This window comes from Haplochromis burtoni, unplaced genomic scaffold (assembly GCF_018398535.1).
Source record: "Haplochromis burtoni strain Fernald_Lab_line unplaced genomic scaffold, NCSU_Asbu1 Contig_786, whole genome shotgun sequence".
NCBI lineage: Eukaryota > Metazoa > Chordata > Actinopteri > Cichliformes > Cichlidae > Haplochromis > Haplochromis burtoni.
The window spans coordinates 36,507-60,880 of NW_024583147.1; the positions used below are offsets into that span (position 1 = coordinate 36,507).

General features: G+C 41.2%; 2 protein-coding genes across 2 annotated transcripts; one reads left to right on the top strand and one right to left on the bottom strand.

Moving 5' to 3' along the window:
- Positions 1-5,894: 5,894 nt before the first annotated feature.
- On the bottom strand, positions 5,895-12,839 carry LOC102290204 (interferon-induced protein with tetratricopeptide repeats 5). Its single transcript, XM_005950710.3, has 10 exons — positions 12,633-12,839; positions 12,245-12,421; positions 11,128-11,317; positions 10,855-11,046; positions 10,470-10,697; positions 9,654-9,795; positions 9,448-9,574; positions 9,219-9,360; positions 7,871-7,918; positions 5,895-7,223 (listed from the first exon to the last, which is right to left on the bottom strand). Exons 1-10 carry the CDS (start codon positions 12,635-12,637, stop codon positions 7,011-7,013), a joined length of 1,464 nt encoding a protein of 487 aa, XP_005950772.1. The 5' UTR covers positions 12,638-12,839; the 3' UTR covers positions 5,895-7,010.
- A 68-nt stretch (positions 12,840-12,907) lies between these two features.
- Positions 12,908-22,912, top strand: LOC102289903 (interferon-induced protein with tetratricopeptide repeats 1). The gene is made up of 10 exons (XM_005950709.2): positions 12,908-13,169; positions 15,502-15,678; positions 16,327-16,516; positions 16,590-16,781; positions 16,965-17,192; positions 18,686-18,827; positions 18,897-19,023; positions 19,105-19,249; positions 20,628-20,675; positions 21,103-22,912. Exons 1-10 carry the CDS (start codon positions 13,165-13,167, stop codon positions 21,208-21,210), a joined length of 1,362 nt encoding a protein of 453 aa, XP_005950771.1. The 5' UTR covers positions 12,908-13,164; the 3' UTR covers positions 21,211-22,912.
- The last annotated feature ends 1,462 nt before the right edge of the window (positions 22,913-24,374 follow it).

The window sequence follows — 24,374 nt, forward strand, 5'->3', positions numbered from 1 at the left end:
TCTTATATATATATATATACATATACATATACAGAGCATGATGTTCTCTATAACACGTGTGTTGAAAACCATACAGTTATCCCCAGGTAACATTATAACCGTTAAAGTGGAACACTAAATGTATCACATATGCAAACATGTGAATATTGTCACCTCTTACCTTCATGGCCATAAACCAGCAGCAGATGGGAAAACAATAGAGTCCAGAGCAGTTTAATGATAAACACATTATTCATGGTCATCCTTTCTCTGCCTCAACAAAACATCAAATCCCTTTCTGAGCATGGCTGTTAAACCACAGATTATTCCTTGCTGTGGACAGCTCGAGTACGCACTGCCAGATTATTATAAACGACACACGAGCACCGTATAAAAGGGCAACTGTGAGTGGTGAGAGTAAAGGATGCGAGAAGGGGTGGGTCTGACTTCAGAAATGAGTAATGTCTCGAGCCATGTATGGCAAAATATGATCAAAGCTTCCTTGTTTACTTTTTAATCAGGTTTTGCTTCGCGTGTCTTAAAGGTAGCCCTGTGATCTAGAGCAGGAAAACATAAAATATAAAACGTGACACTGGATATAGTTTAAACTCAACATATCGCAAAATTAACCCTCCTCCATCATCCGTGGTGGGACACAGGTGGTGCACTTGTTCCATTTTACAGGTCTTCAGTATATTCCAAATAACCACATCTAAAAATATAAAGGAGTGCTTGAATTGTGCGTATCCTGCAAAATTACCAGGGAAGCCCCTACTGATAAAAAAAAGTCTAGTTTGACTGGACTGGGAGGAGTTAGAGTAAGATGGTGCAGTTCAATGACTGTTTAATAGTTTTCTACACTCAATGGTCCTGCTTTTTTTTACTCAAAGTAGTTTCTGAAGTGAAGTGGAAATATGTGCGTGGCAGTCAATATGACCTATTACACAGCAGGGTAAGTTAAAAAAAACAACCAAATGTGTAAACTATGATGTAAATATGATTCATCAGAAATAAACAAGCCTTTAAAATAAAATCCAAGTTGGTAAAGTAGTGATTTTGTGCATAAAACAAAACATTAGCAGATTTTTAAGTATCTAAGATGATCTTTTTGTAGTCCATCTTGAGGATTTTGTAGTTTGGCCATACATTTACAACATCCAGCATCACATTATGATCGGGGGAAATGACCCAGTGAGCTCAGAGGAGGAAGATTGTGAACTATTTGAATATGCAGATTTTCTTGATTTGTTTAATGCGATGAAATTACTCATTATGATACTTTAAGCAGGTTCAGGAAAGAAATAATTCCTAAAGGTGAAGTTAATCAAATCAGTGGCAGATCTCTCTGAGTAAAACCTCTGATTTGAATTTCAAATCTGGATACATACTGTGCTCATTCCTCGGCGCTCTTAGTATTTGCTTATTAGTTCAGGATTCAACATAAGCTCAGAGCAAAAAGTCAACAAGATGTAAATGAAGCTGTAATAGCATGAAAAAAAGGAGGAGAAGGCAAATCAACAAGTTTCGTAGATCAGGGGTCAGATAGACTCCTCTTATAAACAGGACAAACATTTATTTATGTGTTTCTAACAAGTTCTTTCATTATATTTAATAAACCCTCAGTGCTTTATCACAGGAGGAGAGTCTGAATAGTTCTCTTTACTTAGAATGAAAAACTTGCCCTAATTTAGTCATCTTAAATAAGCTGATGTGTGAAGGCAGTAAACTCGTCTTCACACATCAGCCCTTCATTAAAAACATCTTGTGACTGAAGGTTTTTTATTGTTGTTTTGCTTAAATCTGGATCAGCTTACAGAAGAGGAGGCAGTGTAACAAAGAGTATTAGGGCATCATATGAGGCAACATGATAAAAAGTACACTCATCTCCGTACTGTTCTTGTGTGCTAAAAAGACATAATTTATTTGTTACTAAAACTCATTCTGAAGTAATTTTCAGTAACTCATCGACACAAGGCATTTTGTAGAGGGTGTAGCAGATGTGACAGTTTTTCTTGTTTTTGACTTTATTCTCAAAACAGTATTTTGAGGTTAATCTCAAACTTTCAACTGAACAAAATTGTTTTTCATATTGTGGCTATAACACTCCATTAGGAGAAACAGCTGAACTGAAGTGAAAAAAGCAGATATGATTCAACTTGAGTTTTTACGTGTCTCTTCTGATTGAAATCCTGTTGAGTCAGTGCAAACAAACACACAACAAACCCTCTTGGTTTTTTCGTCAAGCAACAGCAAGTGGAGAACACAGACCCTATAGTGATAGTGAAAGTCTAATGTGTTTCGTTGAACTACACTTTCCTGTCCAATCAACAGAGAGTAGAGAACTTCTCAAGTTGAACATTTTTATTGTCATGCACAGATAAACAGTATAGCCACATTTACCTGTAATGAAATTATTTTTCTCATGCTCATCAGCTTTACATGAAAATATATATAAGTGTGCAGTTGTATTAAAGAAGAAAATAACCATAATAATAATAAAAATAAAAATAACTTACAAAACTGTGATGGACCGAGTTGAAAAAGTAGGAGTAATTATTGGAAAAATAGGATTGCCATTTATTTAACCCAAAAAATATATGGACTCATGGTTCAAAGCATTGTGATGATTCATTTGCTCTACTGCGCCATCAAGTGGACGATTCAAGTGAAACAGACTCTTTGATGGGATGTGTAAACCTCTAAACTGAATAAATAAATTGTTTTCATGGTTATTTATCCCGAATATTGTCTCAGCATGTCTGATACAAAAGAGAAAGTGGAAACTATCAGGACAGAGCTTTGGTATGATTGTGTAACTGTGTAATCATGCTTATGTACATCTGGATAATCACACAAACTGTGGCTCTTCACTTTTTAATAAACTAAAAGACAGAAATCTGATTATAGGATCTGTAGTGTTGTTTATTTGTATTATGGTACTTATCTTTGTGATATTTATTACTGTGTGCATACTTTATTAGGAGATGAAATAAAATAAATCTCTTCCTTGCTGGTTCCATCGAAGAAAGAATAGCTGAAGTAACTATGTAGCACATACGTAATCCAATTCCACAACACAGTGTGATGGGGAATCAGCTGTGTTTTGCTGGCCATTTTATTTCGAATCTGGCGCGAACCGGCGAGCCAGTTCCTGAATCAGTCACGTGGTACGGACTGCCCGCGAGGCCTCGAACGTCACTGCACACGTAATCAAAGCGAGCCTCGATACGCGCTTCACAAAAACTCCCGCGAGATTACCCAACACACGCTTCGAAGCTTCGACACACAGGACACATCACTAGTTATTGTGTTCTAACAAAGGATTGAAAATACAAGAGTTACCGACTTTAGAGTGTGGCTACTATGGGTTTGGCCATCACAAAAACACTAAAGTATTAATATTAAGAGAATTTGAGGCAATTGTTTGGTATTCACCGTTTCGTATTTACAGTTGTGCAAAAACAAACTTGTGCAGTCAGAGTTTAAAGTGGTTTAAAGTGACAGTGTGTAGAGTCCAGTAGTTGCAGTGAGTGTGTAATGGTGTGTATAGAATGTCAGCAGTTCAAAAGTCTGATGGCTTGTGGGTAAAAACTGTCTCTGTGTCTGGTAGTGCGGGCCTGAATGCTTCTGTATCGCCTCCCGGACGGCAGGAGTGTGAAAAGTCTGTGGCTGGGATCAAAGAGGATCTGCTGCGTCTTCCTCACGCAGCGCTGTCTGTAAAGATCCTGCATGGCTGGCAGTTCAGTCCTGGTGATGCGCTGTGCTTATCTCACCACCCTCTGCAGAGATCCAGAGCATTACAGCTGCCGTAGCAGGTGGTGATGCAGCCAGTCAGAATACTTTCAATGGTGGCTCTGTAGAAGTTTGTAAGTATTCTGGGGTTCATGCCGAATCTTCTCAGGCGCCGTAGGCAGAAGAGCTGCTGTCTCGCTGCTTTTGTGATCACACCAACATGGTGTGACCACCTCAGATCCTCGCTGATGTTGATGCCCAGGAATCTGAAGTAGCTGAGTCTCTCCACCTCTGCTCCTTTGATGTGGATGGAGGTGTGGCCTCCTCTCTGCAGTCTCCTGTAATCCACGATGAGCTCCTTGGTTTTGCTGATGTTAAGCAGCAAGTTGATGTCGGGGCTCTCACCTCTGCACTGTATGCGGCCTCATCTCCATCAGAAATGCAGCCGATGATGGTGGTGTCATCTGCAAATTTCATGATGGCTTTCTCTTTTATGTAGTAAAAATTAGGTTGTTTCATTTTCACTGCAGTGTTGGGACACTCACATTAATCGATCTGTCAGTGAACACTTTGAGTAATGTAACTGCTGACAGCAAAGGGCAATGCTCTCAGAGTCCAAATCCATGAGTGGCTGTCTACCTTTGTGTTAGCAAAGTGGGTTTTTTTTTTGTTTTTTTCAATATTTCATTTTGCTAATTTTTTCAAAAAGTGTTACAAAATGTGTATTTTGACAAAACTTGAGTTTTCTTTGGTTGTTAATTTAATTTGTCTTTTGAATGTGTGCCACTGCCACATCTTTGTTAAACTGGTCTGGTCTGAAATTATGAAAATAAAGATTATTCAGGTTTTTAAAAATATAACTCTCTGCTTCTTAATTCAGACAAAACTGAGGTAATTGTACTCAGTAGGGGTGCAACAATACACAAAATTCACGGTTCGGTTCGATGCTTTGGTGTAACGGTTCGATATTTTTTCGATACAAAAAATGTTCATGCCTTTTTAATTTGTCATTTATTAAAATTATAAATATATATTTTAACTCAAAAGTACATTTTTTTTAATGTAATGTTGCTGAAACAACAAAATAAAATAAAAAATCTATCTGATCGAGAAATCACTCATCTTTGGAAAAGAGAGTTTATTACAGAGAAATGGCTCTTTCCAAAATAAAAGCTATACTATACGCTTCTTCTGGGCTATATTCTCAGCAGCATATTAAACATATCAGGTCCCCATAAGGAGAATCATGTGCTAACAGCTGTCTAAATGACTCGGTAAAGTTTGTAGCATGTGTGCTTGTTGCTTTTGTCTGCTTCCACTTGTCTTTGCACTAGGATGATGCCAGTGTAAATGTGCAGTCATATTCGTTGTGTTCCCACTAGTGCTGCCAGCATTAATCTCGTTAAAATGACGTTAAAGCCACAACACGGCAAATCTCCGTTAACGAGCTACCGCGGATCGCCCCGTGCGTGGGGCTGGGCGGCGTCAACACGTTAACAAGCTAGCTGCGCTAACACACTAGTTCCCACCAATTGAGCATTGCGTGGCACATCCGACATACTGTGTTACTTTTGTCCATGACGCGCTTACCTTCAGGGTCATGCTTCACATGAAAACCAAAATAGTTCCAAACGCCAGATCTGAATGAGGGTGGGGGAGGTTCAATTTGCCATGTTGCAAGTAGAGCTTAACTTCTGTCTTGCTAGCTTGCGCTGCGCTCAGTGGATCTGCACTCGACAGTGCAGCCTAGGCGGAGTAGTCGAACGCAGATTCACTGAGCGCTCAACACAGACAGCATCGTCAGAAGAAAAGTTGATAAAATAAATTACAAATTTTGTATTGTTCATACATATGCGTACCGAACCGAAAGCACTGTATCGAATGGTTCAATATCGATACGAGTATTGTTGCACCCCTAGTACTCAGCCCTGAAAATCTTAGAAATATGGTATCTAACCAGATTCTTACTCTGGATGGCATTACCTTGGCCTCCAGTAACACTGTGAGGAACCTTGGAGTAATTTTTGACCAGGATATGTCCTTCAATGCACATATTAAACAAATATGTAAGACTGCTTTCTTCCATTTGCGCAACATCTCTAAAATTAGAAACATCCTGTCTCAGAGTGACGCTGAAAAACTAGTTCATGCATTTATTACTTCTAGGCTGGACTACTGTAATTCATTGGAGGTTATGATAGGGGACAGCAACAGGGACACAGTTACTAATCCCAGTCCCTCTCTACCCTGACTCTAACCCTAATATAGGCACCCAGCCTCCCCTCCTAACACAGCACTCACCTACCTTGCTGTCTTCACTGTCAGCAACACTAAAACAACTAACAGCACTTTAAAGTGCTGTAAAGCCACAAGCTTGTTTGCTCTTTCACAAAATTCTTCTTTCACCGCTATGATGTTGATGGTTGCCTGATATTCTCGGTTGGATCAACATTACAAGGTAACCTGTGTGAGTGTGTGGTAAGATCCCTCTGTAATTTTCAGAATATTCTGACTGAAACGTTATAATAATGTAACACTCGTGTATCCTGTGTTCACACATACTCAGTTGTCCAGGTAAGGTTCAGGTGAACTGCAGCTTTAAGTGTCCTAAATGATGTGATGATGTGTGAGTGTAACCCCTGTGAGAAGGTGGCTCACAGGTAAGCTGCAGAGCCTTGTTCACATGGACGTGTTTAAATAAAGTTAGAAAAGGTTTCATTTCTTAATGTGAAGCACAGCTGGAACATCTGGAAGATGCCGAGCATCAGCTGTAGATCCAGAGTCACAGTGACCTCTGCCTGTACACATTTTTTGTTAAAGGTAAAAGATGAAAATATTATTTAAAATAGAAAATGACTCTCATGACCCTGAAATCTCTTTTTTTATGATGACATCACATCCCACAGCTGCTTGTGATGCTAGCACTGACCTGCTGTTACAAGTATATAACAAACATTACAGACATGTAAAAACACAGAAAATATGTGAACCTGAAAAGTGATCTGAGATTTTATGTGTTAATCTACAATCTTTGACCCGCTTACTCAAATTTGAACCCTGCTAGCTTCATTTTTATTAAAATCAACAGAAATGGTTTTCTTTGTAACAGTTTAAATTAATATGTAAAAGTGTATCTGAGCAGAGACCTGGACATAAACTTCTTCATGGTTTATAATTTAATACCTAACAGAAAGGTATGAAGGGCCCATTTGTTAAGGTTGTGCAGTTCTGAAAGCACATGGATCAAGTCCACATTCAGCGGGCTGAAGTATGATGTAACAGCGGTGCATTGATCATGATTAATCAGAGGATGATCCCTGCAGCTCCAGGCGCAGCTCGCACAGAGCAGACAGGTACTCTTCATTGTCCTTGTCACAGTTCAGAGCTTTCTCATAAAACTCAGCAGCTTCCTTCCTGTTGCCCTCAGCTCTGGCCACCTGACCCAGCAGAGCAAGAGCTTCGCCATCACCCGGATTCCTTGACAGACGTCTCTCAGCGATCTTCTTGAGTTTCTGCAGGAAAGATGGAGGAACAAAGACAGATGAATTTCTGTGGATTTAGAGAAACTGACTTTTATTTTCAGTGACTTTCTCAGACCAGGATTAAAAAAATATTTAATGTCTAACTGAAGACATATGAGTACAGCAGCTCCCAGCCTTAAACCACAGAACAGGACTGATTCAAGCTGGTTGGCAGGTGAGAGAAAGGACAGCTGTGGAAACAATCCAGACTCCACTCCCTCAGTACTGTGTTGAGACGATGTGTGGAAACAGGTACACTGAGTGTGCTTTATCAGAATACAGCCAGGGTCTATATGAAGGTGCAGGAGAGCCAGTCCCTGTTCAGCAGGTGGGAGGTTTCTCAAAATACGCGCAAACACCTTGTTTGTGTTAGTGAATTTTGGCCCTACACAGAGATAAAGGAGAAATCCTTTGATGGACAAATCAAATATCACAAAGTTTTCTGCAAAGGAAGGAATCTAAAATCATCTTCCACCACCTGGAAGCTGAAAGCTTCCACCTGACAGATTAGCCTCCCTCTGACTTCACGTCCTGCTAATGAAAATGGTCCAGAGGTGCAGCAGACAGGAGACTTGGTCTCAGTAAATTTTGACCATAAACACTGATTAGACTTTAATCACATAACCTTTAGCGCTCACCTTAGCACAGATTTTCTTCTCATATTTCTTCAGTGGTATCAGGAGACCCTGCAGGCAGGACACAGGAGGCAGATTAATAACACAGATATAACTGATTGGTCATTAATAACATTCAAGTGTGAGTGTGTATGTTCTGATTGTTTACTGCCATGTGGCCCTCTGGATTTGGGCTCATTTAGCCTGAATTCCTATTTTAGAGCAGGGGTGTCAAACTCATTTTACATGGTGGGCCAGATGCAGCCCACTTTAATCGTAAGTGGGCCCGATCAGTGAAACATATTTAACTCTTTCCTACATGATGAAAGAAAGGGACCTGTGACAAAGAGGCAAATCTGTAATAGGATCATTTCACTGTTTAGTACCTAATTGCTTTGTGTGAATGGCCATAAGGGAGGTTTTTATCAGCAGTAAAAACTGTAACACTGAAAACACAGTTAAAAGTCCAGAATTTCTGCTTGTGCTTGTTTGTGGTGATCGGCAGATCAAACAAGTTAAGAATTATAAATGGCGTCAAGCGTGAGACTCATTTAGGCAACGTCCACACTGGCCTGGATAGATTTGAAAATGGCGTTTTCTTCTGAAAACGCTCTGCGTCCACACTATCGAAAATAATCCCTGCCTTAAATCTCATGTTTAAGGCAGGGATTATTTTCCATGCCTGGCAGCTCCACCTTCATCATCCATTCTCCAGTGCTTCCATCAAGACGAGCTACGGCAGGGACTTAATTGTTTTTACTCATTTAGTAAAATGATACGTGACTTATGTGGATTTCGGATGTAGATTTTTTTTCAACTTAGTGCATACATCTACTACCTTTTAGCAAAAAGACAGCAGTTTTCTCCAGATCTCTTTTGATACAACCTTTTTGGAAGAGACACCAAAGATTCCCAAGACAGCGGAGGATTATAATCTTTCCAGAGTGTGCTGGAAAAATGAGGACATTCTCGTGTAACGCATGCTTCAAACACCTAGGAGACATCCAGGTGAAAGAATAGCAGCTCTACTCTGAGCTCCTCATGAATGATAAAACTGTAGACACCCTTCAGAGGAGGGTCGTTCCTGCTGCAAGGATCGTTTATCTTATTCTTTCAGTCGCTGCCCACAACTCGTGGCTACAGGTGAAGGTGAACTGATCAGTAAACAAACAGAGCTGACTTCAAGCTCAGCTCTCTTTACAACAACAAACCAGTACAGCTGCTGTGTCCACTGCTTTATTCTGGGACATGTTTTGCCCTTCAGGGGTCTGTGCTGGTCACGTGACAGAGTTTTGAGGTCATGTGATTCACGTTCCAATTAATACTGGTTTTAATCGTATTTCAATCGATTGCTTTGCACCTCTTAACCAACCTTGGTGTAGTGAACGATGGCTTGAGCTTCATTTCTTTTGTGATGGTAATGAAAGTCACCAAAGCGCTGATGGATAGCTTGAGAAAGGCTTTCATCACACTCTGGTAACTTCAACAAGCACTGCTGGAAAATCTCCTCTGCCCTGAGAAACAAAGAGATGATCGTGATGATGACAAACATGCGCCGAGCAAAAAGACAGGAGTCACTGCTGCTTTCCACAGAGGAGTACCTTCTGAAATTCCTTTCCTCTGCATACAGCAGTGCCAGGTCAGCCCACGCAAGATGAAAGGACGGCTTTATCTTAACAGCCATTTCAAATTCACGAATACAAGAACGCCTCCAGTACCGCACCTCTCCTGTGGAGCCAGAAATCATGGTTTATCTCTGAGTTTGGGGATAACTGGACCTTTAGACATGCAGTATGTTTGAGCGTACTTTGGTTGCTGAAGGGCTTGTGGCTCTGCTCAGCAATCTTCTTCCTCTTGTAGCACAGCGCCAGCTGGTGGTGGATGAAAGATGACTGGGTGGTCCTCTTCAACGCTCGCTCCAACATATCAATAGACTCGTCCAGTTGATGCTGAAACAACATTTAATGGTCATTTTCACAAAAATTAGTAAAAAACTAAAGAAGAATGCCTCAATCCTGGAAGAAGTTCCTCGACAATTACTGAATCTCCCGGAGGAACCCAGCCGAGGGATTAATAAAGTTTCATCTAATCTAATCTAATCTAATCTAACAATTTAGTGGAAACATTAACTTCCTCTGTCTTCACTGAAGGAAGGAACTCAGAACCACTAAATTAAGCATAAAAAACTTTAGTAATCTGTTTTTTCAGTCTCAAGCCTGATTCAGGTCACTGGTCAGAATAAAATAATACAGATTTTACTATTTCTGAATCAGGAGAATTCAGGAAGGTGAAAATACAGATAAAAGGACAGAAACAGATCAGAATTAGAGAATGGGAAACCCAGCCCAACCAGCATGGCTCATTTAAGAAAAGGCCGAGTTAGTCTTTAACAACGATCACAGATAATCTAAAAACTCCGTGGAAGCTAAAATATACAGAGCTGCACATCTTTGACAGCCTTCTTTGGAGCTGATGTAGGGTCAGGGTGCATGCTTTACCATCTTTAAATAAAAGATCTCCATGGACCTGTGCACTGACTCTTATATTACATGACCTTGGAAGAATCACATTATCTGTGGTTGCATGAGTAGTAAGCATTTACAATATCCAAATTCAGACTTACATGATTACGAAAGTATTTTCCTACGTAGCGGCTGACATGAGGGTTATCAGGATCAGTTTTCAGTGCTTTCTTCAGCAGACCCTCAGCTTCTTCATATTTCTTATAGGCTCCGAGCTTCACGGCCAGCATGGACTGCAGAACAGCATCATCGGGGTTGAGCTCCAGGGCAAAGTGAAGCTGTTTGATGGATGGAGGCTCCTCAGTTTCCTGTAAGTTTTCTAAAACCCACTGCAGATGAGAAACTGGTTAGTCTACTGTGAACTGCTGAGAACCACACCCCAATGAACTGCTGGGTTTTTTTTTTAGAAACTGATAAATTGGCTGTTTTTTAGAACAATATAAACATAATAAATTTATTAACTGATATCAAACTTATAAAACTGACCTCTTCTGTGCGAAAGAGGGCGATGGCGTAGCCGGCGTTCCACTCAATGTCATCAGTCTGTGTCTCAAGTGCTTTACGAAAACTGTCAACGGCTTGTAAGTAGTAAGATTTTGACAACTTGAGGTAGGTCCAGGCTTGTTCTCCGTAGACCTCTGGAAGGAGACTTGCTGATGAACCAGTGGGATACTTCACCTGCAGAGGGAGAAGGTTCAGCTGCAGTCAGAGGTTCAGAAGCATGTGATCTATAACATTTGATCTGATTGGTGTACATACCAGCATGTCCTCGACTTTCTGACAGTAGCTTTGTGACTGTGCAAAGTCTCCAGCATGATATTTCAGCCAGGCCATGTCTCCATACGTCACAATCAGCCGCCTCTCACTCTCATCCCCATGACGCTCCCTGATGGTCTCCTCTGATTGGTTTAAAAGTGACAGCGCTTCCTCTCGTTGATTCTGAAGATACCTGAGGACCATCAACACATGCTTATAATTAAATCATGTTTTTCTGGAATCATACTTCAGATGTCTACACCTGGCCTGGTCTTCAATAACAGCCCTGCAGCAGGTCTTTATTTGTTGACATTTAGCTAAGGTTCTAGACCCCATGGGTGTTAAGATAAATACTTTACCTGCATTTCCACCAAAATAATCATGCAAACAAGTTTTAGGAGGCAGATTTATATTAAGATCGTACCCACATACAGGATAGGTGGGTACTGTCAGGAAATTCAGCCACAAAGACTGACTGATACAATCCATACTGTTTGAGATCAGTTCATATCATGGATCACCACTTCTACTGTCTCCTGGAGTGCTGACTATCTGTCAGAGAGGTCTGAGTTTGTCTGTTGTGGTGGTGGGGCAGTCCTATCACCATTTCTGTTTACCTTGTGCTCCTCAGACGTCCAGTGTAACAGTTAAACATGCCACCTGCAGAAGTTCTCTGATGACACTACAGGGGTTGGGTGTATTATGGAGTACAGGGAGCTTGTGAGGAACTTTGTAAAGCGGTCCAAAATAAATCTCGTCTCTTTGAATGTCAGCAAGACAAAACAGATTGTGGTTGACCTCCAGAGGAAAAAGAACTGTGACTAGGTTCATCCACACGATCATCAGTGCCAGAGATGGAGCAGGATCAACAAGGTAATCCGTAAGAGTGGAAATATCATTGGTTAGAATCTGGAGGTGTTTGACACATGGAGGGTCACAGGTCAACCACTCTATCTATCTATCTATCTAGCTAGCTATCTATCTAGCTATCTATCCATCTACCCACCGACCGAACGACAAGATCAGCCTGTCGCTATGTTGCTGGCATTTGCATCTCGCCAGTAGTTAAATTAGTTAAATTACCCAAAAGTAATTTTGCCCACTGCTGTGGAAACTGTACCTGACATAAGCCAAGAAGCTGTATGATCGAGCCACTGCCCCGCGCTGGCCGAGCTGCAGTTTTATGTGGTCCTGTAGTCGAGTGCTGAGGTTCTTCAGGTCCACGTCCTTCTTCAGATCCCAGGTGAAGTGACACTGCAGCTGCTGCAGCCTCCTGAGCAGAGCGCTGCTTCCTTCACTTTAAGAGGATCACAAAGAAAAACAAACCTTTGCATGTCAGAGACTGCACTTTGTTTGTTTTTACTTTAATCTGTACTGCAGCTTTTACTGGAGTATTTTTAACACTAGTACTTCTACCACCTCGCCTAGTAGTAGTAGTGCCAATATGTGTAGTATTTGGGGTAGTTTTCGAAAGTCGGAAATCAGCTGTGAAGCTAATGCGAACTCACGTCATGTTACAGGAAACAGTCCTCCTCTTCCTCAGAGTACACACCGATGAAGATGAAGAAACGATTATGCGCCGACTGATCGGTCACTGAGTGGTCGTTCAGTGAGAAACGCTGACCTCAGATCAATCATTTACAGATCAATGGCTGATCAGTGATCTTTGGAGACGCTCTCAGCTGAGATGCAGAAACGAAACCTTACGTCCTCTTGTGGTGCCTTCATGTACCTCTCATATAAAACAGAAAGCCCAGCCTTCTCGTCGGAAATCTTTCTTCCTTTCTAAAATATGCGCCTTCCGTCTTCTAACATAGTTTCTATTTATGGCCATTAAGTTCTCGAGAGGACAGGAGAGGAGAGGATGAGCGATCTGAGCCGTCAGCCTTTTACCTGTTTTCAGCGAGGCCCTGAAGGCACCACGAGAAGTGTGTGTGGTTTGTGTGACAAAGGTGAGAGCTTCACAGATCGGTCCACGAACTCTTCGTGTTCAGTCAGTTTGCTGTGTCTAAGGAGGAGGAGGTCTCTGTGTGCTCCAACATGAGGTCAGTTTGTCAAACCTCTGATCAATAATCGATCATTTATCACAAAGTGAACCACCTGATGGACTTTAAATGCAGCAGTAGTTTAGCTTACCTGGCGCTCAGGTGCACGCAGAGAGATACAAAGTAACACAGTCTGTCTACCTGTGCATGTAACAGGGGACTGATATCAGAGGAAGAGGAGAAAGTGGACATTAACAAATTATAAACCTTGTATGTGAAAATAATAACTGGTGCTGCAGTAATCAATTATTTTATTAGTCAAATATTCTATCAGTTATTTAATTGATAAATCAAATAAGAAACACTTTTGTCTTATTAATGAGTAATAATAAATATTTAAACAAGAAACACAAAAATGTGTTTTTATAATGAGCTGCTCGTTGGTTTCATATTCTTGAAATGTTAATGTTTGATTAACGGCTAATGGATATGACATCACTGTTTTTACAGCCACAATAATATGGTCTGTTATCACACACACACACACACACACACACACACACACACACACACACACACACACACAGAGAGAGAGAGAGAGAGAGAGAGAGAGAGAGAGAGAGAGAGAGTGTCACGGTCCTGGGTCTCCTGACCCAGCGTTTTTAGTTCTTTGTGATTTTTGTATTATTGTACTTGTGTGTGTGATTTATTCTATGGCTTCTAGTTTTGATCCCTTGCCCTTCATGTCTCTCTGTGTCCCCTCTGTTCTGTGTAATTGTGTGTCTTTGCATGTTTGAGTTTCTTGTTTTCTGTCACTCTGCATTGTGCGTTATGTTCTCATGGTTGGTCTTTTGTTACTCTCTCTAGTCTAGTCTCTTGTGTTCCCAGCTGAGTATTTCCCTGTGTATTTTGGTTCTTAGACCTCTGCCTTATGGTTTATGTCTCTGTATTTCTTAGTTGCTGTCTCCACTGTGTCAAGTTCGCGTCTCTGTGTGATACTTCCTGTTTTACTTTGATGGTCCGTGTCTCATGTGAATGCGTCATGCTTTGCTTGTCTCGTCAGTCCTGATTTCTCCCAGCTGTGCCCTCCTTCTGTGTCTCATTCCCCTCGTTACTCCCCAGTGTATTTAAACCCTGTGTTTCTCTGAGGCAGTGTTGCGTCGTCCCTCATGCTGTGTGGATCTCCCTGTGTCTCTCTGTGAGTTCTTAGTTTGTGGTTTCCCAGTTTAGATTAGTTTGTATGTTTTTTCCCTGCCAGCAAATAAAGCTGAGTTTTGAGTTCACCTCCCTGAGTCTGTGAGTCCTGCATTTTGGGTCCAACTCCTGCCTGCCGCACAGCGATTCCTGACAGAGAGACATTCACATTATATGTGTTTAAAGATAATGTTCTAATCATTATTGAGCATATTTAACTATCCAGTAAATCCACACATGAATCAGAATTTTATTATTGTTCAAAAGTACAATGAAGAGTTAGAGACGCCCATCGTTATCTTCTCAAACTCAGACATGAATAAAAAGGTTGATGATGGATCATCTTGAGGTGACTCCCTTGTTACTTGTCGCAGGTTGCACTTTAACCTCAGGACTCTGACCCTTCAGTTCTTGTGCAGTCAACCTTTTATTTGTTGTTTCATGATCATGCATAGAGTCTTTGTACAGTGGCTGAACAGTGTCAAGCAAACAGTCTCAGTTTCTGGAGAGCAATGCATGGCACTGCACTGAGGAGTGCACAGAGTGCTGCACACTTAGTGCTGCTTGGAATGCACTTCATTCATTCTACTACCAGCCTAAACTTCCCAAAATCCACACACTTAAGCCCTGTTTGCTCACAACTACCTAGCATGTACACACAAGTCCATGTTCCTGTTTACCTTCTTCAGTGCTCACCTCTTCAACAATATTAATTCCAGACCATGAACACTGGTAACTGGAAAAACACGGGAAACTGATGCATCTAACATCTCTAACTAGACATCTTAACACTGGAATGTGCTCAAATGAGTTAAACGAGAACAAATTGTTTGGTCTCATATCCAAAAATATTTTACAGAACAATATCAAAAATATTCCACAAGTACAAACCTGTGTATCACAACATTAGCTGTCCCCTAACACAAACTCTTGTGTCTCACTCCACATCTAAGGTTTCTTCTGGTTCCTCAGTGTGAGATTCAAACCACATCACTGATTTCACTGATTGATTGATCACACAAAGTGAATTTTCTCAAGGAGAGGAGCTGGGAGGTCTGGGTGAGCTGACATGTGCTGGTTGTAGAAACAGGATCCTCAGGTGTGTCAGAGCACTGAGTGAGCCTCGGTTCAGCCAGTCCTGGTTTGATGCTCTCCCTCTGATGCTCCTCACAGCGTTTTCTTTGTGACTCTCTTACAGTGAAGATAGCAGCGCTCTGCTCAGCAGGCTGCAGCAGTTGCAGTGTCACTTCACCTGGGATCTGGACCTGGACGTGGACCTGGAAACCCTGAGCATTCGACTACAGATCGACATAGATTTTCATCAGCGTCAGCTTGAGGGAGAGAGTTGCACCTACAGCCTCTTGGCTTATGTCAGGTACAGTTTCTGTAGCTGTCTGATGAAGGAAAAGCTAAAGTGGATTTATTCTGCTCATTCAAATCTCAACACTTTTATTTCTGTGACTCTGCTAGAAAAAGAGAAGAGCTAACATTAGCCAGAAGAAAGACAGTTTTTCTCACTGAAGTCCGTCTGACCAAAGAGAAATTTGACCGTCAAAGGAAACAGTGGTCAGCATCAGCAGGATTTATATTTGAATGATAGAGAGATAGTTTTGTTTTCAGGATCAGATCCAACCCTGAGCTGTGTTTCTTCTGCTAATGTTACCTACCAGCTTAGCAAAGCTACAGCTAGAAGAAAAACGTCAGCTTGCTTTATGTTTACCTCATTATTTCAACCTTAATACAAACATGTAATATGAAGAGAAACATTATTGGAGTATTGGACTGAAGTTTCTGATTCTTTAAGAATCTTGATATAAATCTGTTTCCTGAAGCTTGTTTGGACTCTTGTTTTTCTGGTGGAAATGCAGTAATTATCTAACCCTGGAGTCATGAACCTCAGATAAAAACCTAAATGAATCATCAACAAGTGTTAGTCTCAAGTAAGTTTCTTGTCAGGTGTTGTAAATGCCTCGTAGTTAAACACCAGTTGTAGAACAGCTGTTGATGACCTGTTGGTCCTCAGGCATCTTAAGGATCAACGAGAGGAAGCGCTGTCACTTTTAAACCAATCAGAGGAGACCATCAGGGAGAGATACGGTGATGAGAGTGAGAAGCGGCTGATTGTGACGTATGGAGACATGGCCTGGCTGAAATATCATGCTGGAGACTTTGCACAGTCACAAAGCTACTGTCAGAGAGTCGAGGACATACTGGTATGTAAACCAATCAGATCAAACATGATGATCACTGCTGTTGAACCTCTGACGCTTCCTTCTCCCTCTGCAGGTGAAGTATCCCACTGGTTCATCAGGAAGTCTCCTCCCAGAGGTCTACGGAGAACAAGCCTGGACCTATTTCAAGGTGTCGAGGTCTTCTCTCTCAGACGCCATCGACTGTTTTCATAAAGCACTTGAGGTACAGCCTCATGACACCGAGTGGAACGCCGGCTACGCCATCGCCCTCTTTTGCAGAGAACAGGTCAGTTTTATGATAAGAATGAAGAGTATTTGGATATTTCTCTAGACAGCACCAAATGATAAACTTAAGGCTCCTTCAGTGGCATCGGTTACTTCAGCGTCAGTATGATTTTTAGAAGTTTCAATGACTAATTTTTTTATTCAAGTGAAATAAACTGTAGACTAACCAGATTCTCATCTGCAGTGGTTTGCAGAAAATAAACAGGACGGGGAGGAATCCAAAGCCACCAAACGGCTTCGCTTTGCATTGGAGATCAACCCAAATAACGCTGCTCTGCAGTGCATGCTGGCCTTGAAGCTGGTGGCCTATAAGAAATACGAAGAGGCTGATGATCGGGTGAAGAAAGCACTAGAAAATGATCCTGATAACCCTCATGTCATTCGCCACTCAGGAAATTACTTACTTAATCGGGTAAGTCTGCAACTTTGGTCTTATTAATTCTTACTTCTGCTCACTGGGTCTTGGGCCCAGTAACTTATTATTTACTGCCTCAATAACCTCACGCCCGGTGATGGACAAATTGTTCCCTTCGTCCCGTGACTCTGTTTCCTGTACTGAAGGTGTGTCAGTTGGATTAAGGAGCTCCTCAAAGTATTACTTCCACCACCCAACAATATCCTCAGTCGAAGCCAGCAGTGCTCTACTACACTATACACAGTGCAGGTAGAGCACTGCTTTCCATTTTGAGTAGTCTGACGGGCAGAGTGGGACTCAATTAAAAAAATTAATCTAACTAATTAGAGGTTTTGTGCTTAATTAATCTTGATTAATCACATTTAATCACACAAGAAAATTTGCCCCAAATTTAAAGGGTTTTAGTGAGCTGGGGTCTATCACACCAGGCAAGACCCCAGGTGCAGGCTGTGTAAAGATGCTCCAGAGACAATCCAGCACATAACAGCAGGGTGCAAGATGCTAGCAGGCAAGGCATACATGGAACGCCATAACCAAGTGGCCGGCATAGTGTACAGGAACATCTGTGCTGAATATGCCCTTGAAGTCCTGATATCAAATGGGAGACATCCCCTAGGGTGGTGGAGAATGACCGAGCTAAGATCCTGTGGGACTTCCAGATACAGACGGACAAAATGGTGGTGGCTAACCAACCAGACATAGTGGTGGTAGACAAACAGAAGAAGACGACCGTAGTGATCGATGTAGCGGTTCCGAATGACAGCAATATCAGGAAGAAGGAACACGAGAAGCTGGAGAAATACCAAGGGCTCAGAGAAGAGCTCGAGAGGATGTGGAGGGTGAAGGTAACCGTGGTCCCCTTGGTAATCGGAGCACTAGGTGCGGTGACTCCCAAGCTAGGCGAGTGGCTCCAGCAGATCCCGGGAATAACATCGGAGATCTCTGTCCAGAAGAGCGCAGTCCTGGGAACAGCTAAGATACTGCGCAGGACCCTCAAGCTCCCAGGCCTCTGGTAGAGGACCCGAGCTGCATTTCGCACCATCTGTAAACCTCTAAAACCTTTCTTTGGTAGCCCAGAAAGGAGAGTGTACAATACAATAATCGATACGTGAAGACACAAATGCTTGGAGACAGACCTCTGCAGTGTTGCTTGATAAATGTTGTCTGAATTTTGGTATGTTCCTTAAATGATAAAAGACAGTCTTTGTTGTCTCTTTTACATGGGACTCGAAGGAGAGCACCACACGCCCAAGTTTTTAACCTTGACATAGTCATCAATTTTCAAGATGAAATTTTGGGACAAGTATGGCTTTGGAACAAAGATTCTAAAGGACAAGATGGAGTTATTGGACTTTAGCAAGTTTAACAAGTTCATTTATACCAGTGACATCACATCACCCCACCAACAAACACCTCAGTGACTTCAAGCGTAGGCTTAGCCTCTCTCCTTGTATATTTGTATTTGACTGGTGTTTTTAAATCTGTTCCAGAATCGACTGGATGAGGCTATTGTTGTGTTTGAGCGAGGACTGAGAAGGGGCGATCAATTACCTTCCTTCACCTACCAGCTGGCTCTGTGCTACAAGCAGAAGAAAATTGCTGAACAGCGCCGCGGGCCCTTCAGCAACACAGGTACACAGAAATATACAACATGTTATCCTTTAATCAACACAACTCAAATCATCCTTTAATGCTCCACAGAAGAGGAGGGTAAGTGGAGGCGTTGCTGTATTAGTCACCTTGAAGAAGCTGTGGAGATGAAACCATCCTTTGTCCGGGCGTGCGCTGAACTGGCACTGTTGTACGCAGAGGAAGGGGATTTGAGCAGGTGCTTGTCTAAACAAAGCTGCACGATTTCCTCCTTTATTTCCTCTGGGTGTAAATTCCTAAACATCTCGTTGTTTCTCAGGGCTGAGGAGACTTTCAAGCACTGCTTGGAGAAGTTACCAGAGTTGAAGGAGAAAAGGGTTTGTCTGATTATCCATCAGTACTACGGTGACTTTCTTCATTATCACATAAAAAACGAGGCTCAAGCCATCGCTCACTATAAAGAGGTAAGTTTCTAGGTGCCAGACATGCCAGCTGCATGTACAGTGTTAGACATGCAGCTGCCTCTTAATGTTCCACGGTTCATCTAAGGATGGACCAATCTAAAATACAGTATTGGTATCAGTGCGATGCTGATGCTGACCTAAATTACTGGGCCGGATATTGGGTAGAAATTAAAAATGTAGCCCGATCCATCAAATATCACAAAAGCACCTCACAAAACTTGTGACATGGTGTAACCCAGGTGGTCCCCTTATCATGTTGGAGCAGTTTGCGTCACGTGATAGAGTGACTGTTGTGTACAAGACCTGTCGGCGGTCTGGAGTCACTTCACACTGAAAGCATTTGGAGCCTCGTTACGTGCTGACAAACCAGCATTTCATCTCCAAGCAAGCTATCCCAGAAAAGTAAAGCAAGAGTCTAAGTTCATCTCTGAATGTTTGTAAAGCATTCCCACGTTAAGCTTAACAACCGATATATGAAGCTGGGACATCTGTCATTGCTAAGTCTGACTCGAGTTTTACTTTGAAAAGAACTGTGTTGAAGGCTAAACAGTTCTGTGGTTCGAAAGAAAAACAACAACAACAAAACAATGAAAACACTTTTTTCATACGTGTTAAGTTTTGTATAGAAATTGCACAAAATTCAATCTCAGGTAAATGTGACAGAAACAGCTCACACTGACATCCATCCTGATAGAAGATCAGTGTCATGAAGCCGTGTTTGCATTGATTTGCACTGCTTTCCACCCTGGATGTCTATGTATGTTCAGCTTTAAGTACAAAAGCGTCCATTCTACAACCTGTTTTTTTTTTTAGCTGTTGAATTATTTTGTGCTGATATTGCACTTCTTCTTTTTTTTCAGCACCAAAGAGTTGTTGAAATCTACATAAAATTGCATTTAAATTACTTTTCAATATTACTTTAAATACTTTAAAGTTCTGCTAAAAGTTTAAGTAAAAAGATCAGTATTGCTGATCTGAAGTATTTTGGGTGCAGTGTTTTTTGCATCCAAGTACAATAGAATAGCTTTAGTGTTTTGGCTTTTTAAACATGAGTATGAACTTATACAAAATGCAGCAAATATTAAAAAAACAAAACAATTTTATTGATTTTAAAATAGACAATATCGGATTCATATCGGTTTCAGCAGATTTTCAAATTTATATCGGTATCGGACTTAAAACAAGAGGTATCGTGCCATCATCATCTCTAGTTTCAACCCAAGAAGAACAACGAAAGAAGAAAAACTAACAGGCCTTGTTTGGAGGGTGGAGGTGTCGGGGCAGTAATGTGAAACATGTTACCGCTCACATCCACCACATGACCTTAGTATGGATGGATTTATCTTCACCATAGTCTTCTGCTGTTTTCTCTCTGCAGGGGCTGCTGATACCACTGAAAAAATATGAGTGGAGACAGTGCGCTCAGGTGAGCACTAGAGACATAACAAAGGTTACGTGTTATATAAACTCAGTGTTGTTACTAACTCGTGCGGTGTGAGCAAAACCTCATATCAAACCTCGCTTGATTTAAATGTTTTGTTCAATACCACCTACTTGTGCACCTGAGGACTGTTTTCACTGTTTTCAACTTCATTTTTGAAAACTACTGGTGACTGCCAGCTGTTCTGTCTGTCACTAGGTCATGTGAGGAGATGTGGCATCAGTCCCACTTTGGATGGTGCACCTGTCATTTCTAAAAAATCTTGTATAATTGTAAAACATTGGGGTTTTTTTAATTAAAGCATAATGACTGTAATGTTTTCTCCCCCTGAAAACGCTACGCCCAGATGAAGAGAATCTACTTCTTTGGAACATAAATTAATCTTTCATTGTTCCTCTATTTTTTCCTGCAGGAACTGAAGCAGATCGCTGACAGGCGTCTGAAAAAGAATCCAGGTGATGGTGAAGCTCTCGCTCTGCTGGGTCAGGTGGCCAGAGCTGAGGGCGAAGAGAGCTGCTGAGTTTTATGAGAAAGCTCTGAACTATGACAAGGACAACGAAGATTACCTGTCCGCTCTGTGCGAGCTGCACCTGGAGCTGCAGGGATCATCCTCTGATTAATCAGGATCACTGCAAAAACTGGCTATAACTAACTTACAATCTTACAAGGAGCCAAAAGTATTTTAATTTTGTTTTGGGAGTGACACACTCAGAGAGAGCAGGATGGAATTAGTCTTTTACAATATGTATTTTATCTCTTAGCTTTTAAATCCTAAAATGAGTTATTTAATTGCATATTAGGTTAATCGATATCACCAAGGCACTGAGATGATGCACTTGTGAATGTGATCGTGTGTGGTGTAAATGCTTTGTCTTGGTCCTTTAATAAAATTCTTGCTCAGTTGCTCTTGTTTTAAGATATTTTCCCTTAAAGTGAGAAAGAAGTAGAGACATTTTCAGTTTACTTGACATAATTTCTGATGATTTCTCACTTCAATAAATGCAAGACGTTGGAAGTAATGATGTAGAAATACTTAGTGTAACAGTGTTTATGCATATTAAACAGTAACATGAGTACTTCCATACTCTCTCACACAGTTTTCCTCCTACTGATTAAAAATGGCAACTTTGATGTGTTTATATGATCACAGAACAAAACATTTCTGGGGAGTTTTTGATGATGTGTGGAGCAGTGAAGTTGTGGATTCTACTGTAAATTTGAGCTACAGATTTAATTGAAAACATGTCAGTATAACAGACAGTGAGTTGTCTGTATGAACCTTATAACTGATGTTAGATATAAATAATTTAAAATAAAGTTCATGGTAGCTAAAACATGATCAGCTGGTGCTCTTTGAGTGTGCTGTTAGGGGCGGGTTGAACTTCTCCAACATTTCTACTTCAGACTTTGTTGTTTTTCTGCTCTTCGGTTTGAGCTGAACCACTTTGACCCTGTTGCTGTGTCCGTGTATCATCTGGATAAATTTCTAGTTGGCACAGATTTCCATTCAAAGTGCTGACTGCCAAACTTTTATCCGTGCCTGGTTTTTATCCAGAGGAAAAGTGTTCCCGGTTGCTCCTACCTTCCTCTGTCAGCATGACTGCTTCACTTTCAGTCAGAGGTTAGCCACTTTCATTGGAATCTGGAAACACAGATAAGACAGGAAAGACAATAAAATGGAAGAAATTAAATATGGAGTGAAACATTTGTGGTTCTGTTCCAGCAAACAAAGAATTTCCTCTTTAAGAAGACTTAACGTGTTATGAAGAGAATCAAGCTGAACTCCATATAATGCAGCTGCTGACTGTTTACTGACCAACAGGAACAGTGCCTCACTTCACTTGTGCTTGCCATCATCTCTATATGCAGTAAAAGATAATGCATGTGTAATTTTTTATTTTTGGTTATATATCTTGGAGAAAAATTGTCAAGTGTTGCACAGTTTTTAAGAGAATTGTATTTAAAAAACAAGAACGACATGTTCTGATATCACAGGTTTAGGACTGGAGACATCAGAGGGTAAAAATAGCTGCTGATAATTTACTGTCAAAGTTCAAGAGGATGCACGTAAGAAAACTAACCTTTATGATAAAAAAGAAAGTTAGGAGAACTCAAATTAAAGTTTAAGTGAAGAAATTTATAGACAACACTTTCTTTTTTTATTCTAAACATGTTTTTTTTCTGTAGAACATAATTAATGATGATTAATTTATGAGAATAAGAGAATAAAATGTCCACCTTCAACTACAGCCAGGAGGTGGCAGCACATCCTTTATCCTCACTTTCTACTCTACTACATGTACCACTGCTCTTAACTCAGTCTACAAGGACGATTGATTATAATGTAGAGGACAGAGTGTGTACAGTGACACACAGTCATAAAGATAAATGGAACGACTAGTAAGTAAAGATATTAGGCATAAAAACACAGAGAAACCTGCAACACATCGTTATTGTGTTATTGTACACAAACAGGAATCCATATACAACACTGAACACAAGCAAGAACGACATTCAAATAACCACAAAATTACTGAGACTTTTACTTTTCACTCACAGCTGTAAAGTAACTCTACACAATGCTCCTCTTTCTCTTTTTGTTTTTCTGTGCTGATGTCATTATACACTAACAAAACAATGGCTACACATCATACTCGTACTTGTATTCACTCTCTCTGTGTCACTCTTCAGACACTGTGAAAACTAAAGAACACAAAAGTTAGCAACGTGTGGACATGTTAGTGTCAGTGCCAGGCCACAGCAATGGTTTCTGCTCAAGCAGCATTAACCCTCAATGGGTGGACATTAAGGGCTCTCAGGAGGGGCCGTGCTGAACCCGCTGCGCTCTGGCAGAAAGCCCCATCCTGGGTTCTAAATGCACTCCGAACAGCATGCAGCAACACCACATATGAGTGGGCTGTGAAGGTATAGAGTATAGGTTATCTGCTCGCCATTGGGGGTGGGGGTCCGGGAGAAGGAGTTGGACGTCTGGTCGGGGTCTGGGATGCTGGGCCATACCCCCGCCCTGCCTCCACTGCTGTCCCGAATGACTGGCAGTTCAGACAGGTGATACGTTGTGATCTGACCCTCCTCCATAGAGCTTTGTGGTCTTGGCAGGTTGTGATACAGACACACAGAATAACATCAATAGATGTGAGTATACCAAACCACCTCAGCTGCTGCAGAAAGACGAGCTGCTGTCTTGTTGTTTTTGTGATCACATCTATGTGATCAAGGGTTAATATACATTTAAACACTATAACTAAATTACTTGTCAAATCAGTACCTCAGATCTGAGTAAAGGGCCTGTTCTTCTACCTCACTTGACTTTCAAATGTGGATGCAAAGCTTCTGCTCTCTTGTTACTTGTGTACACTTTCTCTGTGTTTCCTGTTTAATTTACTCTCTGATTCAGGATTCTGTGCCAAGATGGGATCACAGCAAACAATTATAAATTACGCTGTTTGGGATTCAGGAGCTTTCATTGATTATTATAAGTTATAATGATTTTTTTTAAATAAAGAAAAATGCGAGAAGAAGAAAGTAAAACATTAAGTTTTGTTCTTAACCTAACCCTGTCACCATCAGAGGGGCTGATGTGGAGATCGTTGAGGACTACCGGTACCTGGGGGTACACTTGGACTGTAAACTGGACTGGACCAAGAACACCAATGCTATCTTCAA

Coding starts and splice junctions, on each gene's coding strand:
- LOC102289903 (XM_005950709.2), top strand. Junction 16,782..16,964: donor CCCTCTTTTGCAGAGAACAG/GTCAGTTTTATG, acceptor TCTCATCTGCAG/TGGTTTGCAGAAAATAAACA. Junction 17,193..18,685: donor GAAATTACTTACTTAATCGG/GTAAGTCTGCAA, acceptor AATCTGTTCCAG/AATCGACTGGATGAGGCTAT.
- LOC102290204 (XM_005950710.3), bottom strand. Junction 9,796..10,469: donor GAAAATACTTTCGTAATCAT/GTAAGTCTGAAT, acceptor ATGTTGTTTCAG/CATCAACTGGACGAGTCTAT. Junction 7,224..7,870: donor AGAAGAAAATCTGTGCTAAG/GTGAGCGCTAAA, acceptor TCTTTCCTGCAG/AAACTCAAGAAGATCGCTGA.